The sequence below is a fragment of the Pelobates fuscus genome, chromosome 1 (assembly GCF_036172605.1).
Source record: "Pelobates fuscus isolate aPelFus1 chromosome 1, aPelFus1.pri, whole genome shotgun sequence".
NCBI classification, from domain to species: domain Eukaryota; kingdom Metazoa; phylum Chordata; class Amphibia; order Anura; family Pelobatidae; genus Pelobates; species Pelobates fuscus.
The window spans coordinates 301,055,747-301,065,771 of NC_086317.1; the positions used below are offsets into that span (position 1 = coordinate 301,055,747).

At 37.5% G+C, this 10,025-nt stretch overlaps 1 protein-coding gene across 1 annotated transcript; it reads right to left on the reverse strand.

The window, feature by feature from the left end:
* Positions 1-5,247: 5,247 nt before the first annotated feature.
* LOC134569653 (tigger transposable element-derived protein 1-like) lies at positions 5,248-9,475 on the reverse strand. Its single transcript, XM_063428452.1, has 2 exons — positions 9,449-9,475; positions 5,248-7,350 (listed from the first exon to the last, which is right to left on the reverse strand). Exons 1-2 carry the CDS (start codon positions 9,473-9,475, stop codon positions 5,248-5,250), a joined length of 2,130 nt encoding a protein of 709 aa, XP_063284522.1.
* Positions 9,476-10,025: the final 550 nt, after the last annotated feature.

Genomic DNA, 10,025 nt, shown 5'->3' on the forward strand with positions numbered 1-10,025 from the left:
GTTCCCCTGGCGGCGATCGGCGGTGCTCCCGGTGTGGGGAGACTGCCTGCAGCCCAGACAGTCTCCGCGCGGCGGATTAGGACCCCTGGGGCTATGTGATCACTCAACAGAGCGATCACATGGTCACAATAGGTGTCCATGTGTCTGCCTGCAGGGGGACTGTCTGTGCTGACAGGCAGTCTCCCTGCATGTGTAAAATAAAAAAAATAAAGATAAAGTTAATGTTAATAAAAAAAAAAATTATATATGTATCATATATATATAATGTCATACTAAGTGTATTTTTATATTAATATATACATTTACACACGTATATATATAACATATATATATTATATATTATTATAAAATACAAATAATAAGTAGATTAAATTAAATAAAAAAAATAAAAATTTTAAAAAAATTATATATCTATATAAAATTTTATTCTAACTGTATTTTGATATTAAAATATATATATTTATATCAAAATACACTTAGAATGAAATTGTATATATATCTATGTATATATAAATAAATAAAAATAATACAAAATATACATATGTCCATATACAAAATTACATAAATAATTATATAAATATACACGTAGACTTCAAATATATAAATATGCATATATATTTAAATTCTACATGCGTATTTATGTAATATTTTTACATAATTAAGTAATTTTATTAATTGCAATTTGAGGGACCTGCCTGCCAACCCAGGCCGAAAGTCCAGAGAATTTAATTTGCTAGCACTGTATTTTACCCTGCAACTTTCAATGACACCCTAAAACCTGTACATGGGGGGTACCGTTTTACTCGGGAGACTTCGCTGAATACAAATATTAGTGATTCAAAACAGTAAAACATATCACAGCAATGATATTGTCAGTGAACGTGACTTTTTTTCTCATTTTTCACACACAAACAGCACTTTTACTGATGATATAATTGTTGTGATATGTTTTCCTGTTTTGAAACACTAATATTTGTGTTCAGCAAAGTCTCCCGAGTATAACAGTAACCCCCATGTACAGATTTTATAGTGTTTTTGAAAGTTACAGGGTCAAATATATGAGTCAAATATTTTTACATTGAAAATGGCCAGGTTGGTTACGTTGCATTTGAGAGCGTATGTTAGCCCAGGAGTGAGAATTACCCCCATGATGGCATACCATTTGCAAAAGAAGACAACCCAAGGTATTACAAATGGGGTATGTCCAGTCTTTTTTAGTAGCCACTTAGTCACACACACTGGCCAAAACTAGCATTCAATTTAGTTTTTTACTTTTTTCACACACAAACAAATATGAACGCTAACTTTGGCCAGTGTTTGCGACTAGGTGGCTAATAAAAAAAACTGGACATACGCCATATTGAATACCCTGGGTTGTCGTATTTAAAAAAAATATGTACTTGTGGGGTGTTATTCAGAGATTTATGACAGATAATAGTGTTACAATGTCACTATTGATACATTTGAAAAAAATGTATGTTTTGAAGCCGCAATATCCTACTTGAACCTATAGCCCTATAACTTGCAAAAAAAAGCAAAAAAGCATGTAAACACTGGGTATTTTAAAACTCAGGACAAAATGTTGAATCTATTTAGCAGGTTTTTTTATTCGCTTTTGTAGATGAGTAAAATATTTTTCAAGTAAAAGAAAAAAAACATATTTTTTTCCATTTTTCATCATATTTTTTTTTTAATTAAATTACATGAGATTATATAAATAATGGTATGTAAAGAGAGCCTTTTTTGTCCTTTAAAAAAACTATATAAATTTGTATAGGAACCGTAAATGAGAGCGTGGCAAATTACAGCTAAACACAAACACCACAAAAGTGTAAAAAAGAGGCCTGGTCGCAAATGTACAACATCGCAAAACCAGTACAGTCCTTAAGGGGTTAATAGTGCTCTGTTACACTTTAACAGTGTTGTATACAGCAGACACATACTTTAACCCCTTAACCCCTTAAGGACCAAACTTCTGGAATAAAAGGGAATCATGACATGTCACACATGTCATGTGTCCTTAAGGGGTTAAGGACACAACTTAATGCCTTTTGAAATACCCTGGGATGTCATCTTTAAGAAATGATATGCCTTTATGGGGTATTTGGATTATATAGCCTGGTAAAATACTCTAAAATGGGACATGGGTACATCGCAAAAATGTTAAGTTTGAATAAAACTGGAATGGCTATGTGCCAAATGTGCCCCTCCAATGTCCACATATACCTGGCAAAGGTACATACAGGGGTATTGCTGTACTCAGCCGATATAGCTGAGCAACATATGAAGTATTATGCAGTCGTAGCACACATAAGGTTTGCAAAATATACTGCGCAAACTCACTTTGTGTGTCAAAAAGGCAGAAATAACGCTTATTACCACTACACTTGGTACAAGCTAGCCGAAAAATGATCCCACGCTAAGGTTCAAAATATGCCTTTTGAAATACCCTGGGATTTCAAACCCCCCAGATTATGCTCAGCTAAGTCTTCTGAGTAAAATGACACCCCCATTGTATGTCTTTGGCAATATTTTGTGAAGTTACACTGCTGTAAAAGAGACGTAACAAGTTGAGGTTTTTAAGTGTGATTTTTCATGGAGGGTTTTGATGCGTCCGTGTCCCACTTTGGAGCACTTGAGCAGGCTACATATTACAACTACACCATAAAGACATACCATTTCTTGAAGAACACATCCCAGGGTATTTCAAAAGGCATATTTTGAACCTTAGCGTGGGATCATTTTTCCGCTAGCTTGTACCAAGTGTAATGGTAATAAGCGATTTTTTGCCTTTTTGACACACAAAGTGAATTTGCACAGCATATTTTTCAAATCGTATGTGTGCTACGACTGTATAATACTTCATATGTTGCTCAGCTATGTCGGCTGAGTACAGAAATACCTCCGTATGTACCTTTGCCAGGTATATGTGGACATTGAAGGGGCACATTTGAGACACAGCTATTCCAGTTCTTTTCAAACTTTAAATTTTTACACTGTACCCATGTCCCATTTTAGAGTATTTTACCAGGCTATATAATCCAAATACCCCATAAAGCCATACCATTTCTTAAAGAAGACATCCCAGGGTATTTCAAAACGCCTATTTTGAACCTTAGCGTGGGATCATTTGTCCGCTAGCTTGTACCAAGTGTAGTGGAAATAAGCATTTTTTCTGCCTTTTTGACACACAAAGTGAGTTTGCGCAGTATATTTTGCAAACCTTATGTGTACTACGACTGTATACTACTTCATATGTTGCTCAGCTATGTCGGCTGAGTACAGCAATACCCTCGTATGTACCTTTGCCAGGTATATGTGGACATTGAAGGGGCACATTTGAGACACAGCCATTCCAGTTTTTTTCAAACTTTGAATTTTTACGCTGTGTCCATGTCCCATTTTTAGAGTATTTTACAAGGCTATATAATCCAATTACCCCATAAAGGCATACCATTTCTTAAAGAAGACATCCCAGGGTAATTCAAAAGGCATATTTTGAACCTTAGCGTGGGATCATTTTTCCGCTAGCTTGTACCAGGTGTAGTGGTAATGTGCATTTCTAAATCTATTTTTTTTACTTTGTAAAACCCGTTTTTAAACTTTTTTTTCTTATTAAATATTTTACACTATTTTAACTTTTTTACACTTTTACATTTTTTTCTAAACTTTTCTTTTACCGTTAACCCCTAACTAGCAGTAAGCAGCACTAACCGTAAATTCACCATTTTCCCATAACTCCCACCCACCCCAGCTAGCAAAATATATAATTATAAAATATTTAAATTAATTAATTAAATAAATTGAACCTCTGAGGGTTAAAAAAATAAATAAAAGTTAATCCTCAGGGGTTAAAAAAATTAGATCACAGTATAATACTGTGATCTGTATTTTGATCACTGTAGGCAGTGATCAACTGGCAGGGAAGGGGTTAATTTTTATTTAGACTGGGTAAAGGGGGGTGGTATTTTTTTTTTACTTAAACGTTACTAAAACATTTTTGTAAGTTTTTTTTTACCTTTTAAAAGCTTATTTTAAAAGGTTTTTTTAACGTTAACCCCTAGTTAGCCTAACACCAAATTCCCCAATTCCCCACTAACTTCCACCCATCCCAGCTAGCTAAATATATAATTTTTAAATATTTAAATTAATTAATAAAATAAATTTAACCCCTGAGGGTTAAAAATAATAATAATTAACCCTCAGGGGTTAAAAAAAGTAATCAGATGACATTAAAATGTATACCCTGCCAATTGATCACTGTAGTCAGTGATCAATTGGCAGGGAAGGGGTTAATTTTATTAAAGCAGGGGAAAGTGGAGGGTGGGATTTAACTTTATTTTATTTTTTTACACACAGAGAGAGGAGGATCAGCACTGATCCGTCTCCCTGCACTTCACACAGAACCGAGAAGTTCAGGGAGGCGGAAGGTGAGTATGTGGAGCACATGTGCTCGCTCTGACATGCTGTCAGAGAGAGCACCGGTGCTGGGACAGCCCGATCGGGTGCTCCCGGTCTGCCTCTAATACAGAGGCAGACCGGAGCACCGTTAACCCCACGATCGCCACGATTGCGGCGATTTGGGGTTAACTTTAGTAAATGATGGAAATTTTCCGTCAACGGTCCTTAACTGAAGGACAAGGTTGACGGAAAATTTCCGTCCCCGGTTAGGAAGGGGTTAAAAGTTTATTTTACTCCTTGTGCTTTGTGACCTGTAACTACAAAAATAAACTTAAAATCCCAGACACATTATATATTCTGTAAATCAGAACAACTAAATGAATTTATTTTTAATTACCTTCTTTAACCTGCACTAATTATGCACACATTATTATTGCAAAAACTGTAAAAAAAAAAACACAATTTGTTTTATTTATTTTTGCATTTTTCTGTATTGTTTTGATAATAAATAAGCATTTCTATATATATATATATATATATATATATATATATATATATATATATATATATATATATATATATATATATATATATACAGGTAGTTCCCGACTTTACAAACTAATTGGTTCCGAAGCCTAGTTCATAAAGTGAGAGTTCATAAAGTGAGAACTAATTTCCCATAGACCGCAATGTAATAAGAATAGGTTCCGTTCCTGACCAAGAAATGTAACTATAGAAAACATAAATTATTAAGTACAAATACAAAATATAGGCATAAAAAATACATATATGTTGTAGGAACATTAAAGAAATACATACCATATTGAATTCTTCATCAAAATATCCTCAATCATCATCGTCCTCAATGAAGAGACATGTTGCACTTGATGAATGGGGCACCCCACAGTCCTCCCTCAGTTGTTTGGTACTTGTTGAAGGCTGCACCTCACTTGTTTCTGGTTCGTTTGAGACAGAGCTAGTCACAGCAGCTTTCTGTAGACAAGCTGTGATATTGGTTTGCTTCCAACACATTCTTTTCTTTTCGTTGTAAATTTCTTTATAGCAGGCATAGGCATTTCTTAGATCTCTAGCAACTTTGGTATTTCTCTCAAAGTTAGAATCTTGAATTGCCTTTTCCATGTGTTGAAATGCTTCCTCGAGGCCTTTCAAAGTGAAAGAATGAACAGGAGTTTCAGGTGCTGTAACATCTTCTACCTCTTCAACTTCCTCTTGTTCTTCCATATCTAAGAGGTCTTCATTTGTAAGTTCTTCCTTGTGCGCTTCAAGAAGGTCATTTATGTCAGTTACAGAGATGTCCAGGTCCAATCTGTTGGCAAGAGTAACAATTGCTTCTGTGTTCTGCTGTACAATTTCTGCTGGTTCTTCAAACCATTCAACATTAGTACCAAACAACTGAGGGCAGAGCTTTTTCCAAACACCTTTCATGGTTGTCTCTGAAATTTTGTTCCAGGCATATGCTGTAATTTTTATTGCATCTAAAATATTAAATGATTTTCTCCAAAAATCTTTAAGACTTGGACCTGTCTCATTATCTGTTGCTTTAATCAACATTTCAAATGTTTGCCGAAGGTACAGTGCTTTAAATGTGGTGATAACTCCTTGGTCCATTGGTTGCAAAATGGAAGTTGTATTTGGTGGCAAGAATATGATTTTGACGTTAGGGTGGTGATGTTGAAGAGAGGGTGGATGACCGGGTGCATTATCTACAAGCAGAATAACTTGAAAAGGTATTGATTTATCTTCACAATATTTTTTCACTTCAGGTACAAAATAATGTGAGAACCAGTCTTCAAACAACGAAGCAGTAACCCACCCTTTTTTATTGGCTTTCCATATGACTGGCAGTGTGCTTTTCACAATTCCTTTAAGTGCCCTAGGGTTTTCTGCACGATGCACCATCATGGGTTTTAACTTACAGTCTCCAGCTGCATTCCCACCAAGCAATAAAGTTAGTCGATCTTTCGCTGGTTTAAAACCGGGCATTGATGATTCTTCTTTTGCAATGTAGCTTCTTGATGGCATGCGCTTCCAAAAGAGACCGGTTTCATCTGCATTGAAAACCTGTGATGGCGAGTAATTTCCCTCTTCCAATATTTCTGCCAACTTAGCAGGAAATAATTTAGCCGCTTCTGTATCAGCACTTGCTGATTTTCCAAGGATTTTTATGTTATGCCAACCAGCTCTTTTTTTGTACCGATCAAACCACCCACTGCTTGCAGAAAATGTTTCTTCAACGTTGCCTCCTTTTCTTTGTTTCAGCATCTCAAAAAGTGATAAAGCTTTAGCACAAATGGTAGCATAGGTAACAGGCATATGGAGCCGTCCAGTTTGATCACTTATCCATGCTGTTAAAAGTTTTTCCATGTGAGGAATAAGGCTTTTATTTTCCTTGGTTCGTATCCAAGTAGAATGCAGGGATTGCGCATTTTTTACCTCCTTTAAATATTTTTCTCTGTCTTTCAAAATTGTACTCACAGTTGATTTACTTAGTGAATATTTGGTAGCTACTTCTTTAGTGGTATTTCCAGCATCATGGTCTGTTATGATGTTCAATTTTGTTTCTAATGTTATGGCTTTTCGTCTTTTTATATTTTCATTACAAGCACCGACTGTAACCTCCTTTCTTTTTGGTGGCATTATGAGTCCTCCTTCACTTTCTCCTTTCTCAACGTCACTCTCTCCTTTATCACTTTCCTTTTCCTTCTTTAATTTCACACCTCTCTTAAGCCTTCCTCCTTCTTTCTCTACGTCCCTCTCTCCTTTATCACTTTCCTTTTCCTTCTTTAATTTCACACCTCTCTTAAGCCTTCCTCCTTCTTTCTCTACGTCCCTCTCTCCTTTATCACTTTCCTTTTCCTTCTTTAATTTCACACCTCTCTTAAGCCTTCCTCCTTCTTTCTCTACGTCCCTCTCTCCTTTATCACTTTCCTTTTCCTTCTTTAATTTCAAACCTCTCTTAAGCCTTCCTCCTTCTTTCTCAACGTCCCTCTCTCCTTTATCACTTTCCTTTTCCTTCTTTAATTTCACACCTCTCTTAAGCCTTCCTCCTTCTTTCTCTACGTCCCTCTCTCCTTTATCACTTTCCTTTTCCTTCTTTAATTTCAAACCTCTCTTAAGCCTTCCTCCTTCTTTCTCAACGTCCCTCTCTCCTTTATCACTTTCCTTTTCCTTCTTTAATTTCAAACCTCTCTTAAGCCTTCCTCCTTCTTCTTTCTCAACGTCACTCTCTCCTTTATCACTTTCCTTTTCCTTCTTTTATTTTTAGAACTTTCAATCTCTACTCCTTTTATTTTTTAGCGCTCATTTTTTTTTCCAGTATTTTTAGAGCCTTCAAGCTCTACTCCTTCTCCCCTTTCTTCAGACTCTTCAGCCCTCCTCCTGCTCCTTGCAATGCTACCTGCCAAAATATGGCACAATGTCACACACACACACTTTATATGGATAAACAGTTAAAATTACAGACACCTGACATTTCACAACTTTTATTTGTCTGTCTACAGGAAGGGAAGAGGAGGGGGGGGGGGGGGGGTTAGGGAAAATGCAAGAAGTCCCAAGTACATCCACATCAATCTCAGGCGCACACACACACACAAACATGTTTTTTACCTTACCTTTCACTCCTGTTCACTCTGTTAAGCACACTCACATCAATCTCAGGCACACACACACATAAACACGTTTTTTACCTTTCACTCCTGTTCACTCTCCTAAACACACTCACATCAATCTCAGGCACACACACACACAAACATGTTTTTAACTTACCTTTCACTCCTGTTCACTCTGTTAAGCACACTCACATCAATCTCAGGCACACACACACATAAACACGTTTTTTACCTTTCACTCCTGTTCACTCTCCTAAACACACTCACATCAATCTCAGGCACACACACAAAAAACATACAATTAGAAAAAGCATACAGGTACATTAAAATGAAGAAGAAAGGTTATTTGGATGAACAATTAGATGCACTGTTATACAGTATCTTCACACATCAAATATGGAAACCCTAATCATATTTTATTTTTATTTTTATCTGGAAAAAGTTGTTTTATTTATTAAAAAATAGGGAATATACAAGAAACTTCATATTAATATCTAAGACAAATTACATACATAGACATACATAAATTAGAAATGGTTACATCCTGCTCTAAACAGAAAAATACTCAAATTGAAAATAAAGACAAAGCTAATTATACAGAATTTAAACTTACCTTTCACTCCTGTTCACTCTGTTGGCCTCAAATTCCTTTTCCAGTGCCTCCAAACACACTCCGCGGTCCGCATCCACGGATCGCCGAAACAAAATGGCGGCGGAAATAAAATGGCGCGGGCATCCGAAAAACGTTCGTAAAGGCGGGAAAACGTAAAGCGGGAGTTCGTAAACCGGGAAATGCCTGTATATATATATATTACATCAAATTAAAAGCCCTTTCGGTTTTTTAAAGAACAGTATATAATATGTGTTGCTGCAATAAACAAGAGAGATGCAAATTGCAGTTGAACGCAAACAGCAAGAAAATGCAAAAATTGCTTGTGTCATTAAGCGTAAGACAAGCTTCTGAAGCTGTGTCCTTAAGGGGTTAAGGGGTTAAGGAATCCATGTATAAAGTGTAATTATGAGGTAAATGTGGTTCTTTGTTGAGCTAATTTGCATACACCTACCCAGAATCCCTTGCAGTAGTGACACAGTCACTGTCATTTTTGTGGCCTCATCCTTCCTGCGAGGTCAGCAACATGTGTGGGGGTGGGGCTTGTGTGTGGGGGCAGAACTATACCCAGCAGAGGGGCTTACATGCAGGGGCGGGGCATGTGGCCTGAATTGCTATAGATTGTGCAGGGAGACTGACAGCAGCCTAATTGCAGCCGCACCAGCCCACAGCTCCTCCCTCGTTCCTCCCCCCGGACTAACACAGCCTGGCACAGTCTGAGCAGAAAATACTTAAATTACATTTGCATGATGATTTGGACTGTTGGCCCGGTGGGTCAGTCCGGCCTTGTACTCCACCAACAGGATACCGCTTGCTCCAGCTGCTGTACCGGCATCATTGCTCCCCGCCAAGATCTTGTGAGGCCTACAATGCCAGTGCTGAAGAGTGACTTTAACCCCTTCCCGACCGGTGACGGAAATTTTCCGTCAACCTTGTCCTTCAGTTAAGGACTGTTGACGGAAAATTTCCGTCATTTACTAAAGTTAACCCCAGATCGCCGCAATCGCCGCGATCGCCGCGATCGCGGGGTTAACGGTGCTCCGGTCTGCCTCTGTATTAGAGGCAGACCGGGAGCACCCGATCGGGCTGCCCCAGCTCATGTGCCCGCTCTGACATGCTGTCAGAGCGAGCACATGTGCTCAATGTACTTACCTTCCGCCTTCCTGCACTTCCGGGTTCTGTGTGAAGTGCAGGGAGATGGATCTTCACTGATCCTGCCCCCTGGTGGAAAAAAAAAATTAAAGTTAAATCCCACCCCCCCTTTCCCCTGTTTTAATAAAATTAACCCCTTCCCTGCCAATTGATCACTGACTACAGTGATCAATTGGCAGGGTATACATTTTAATGTCATCTGATTTTTTTTTTTTAACCCCTGAGGGTTAATT

What these genes read in the sequence shown, in the direction of transcription:
- LOC134569653 (XM_063428452.1), bottom strand. Translation starts at nt 9,475, where the DNA reads ATGCCGGTACAGCAGCTGGAGCAAGCG. An exon ending in TACAGCAGCTGGAGCAAGCG is followed by an intron (nt 7,351 to 9,448) that starts GTATCCTGTTGG and finishes AAGAAGGAAAAG; the next exon opens with GAAAGTGATAAAGGAGAGAG.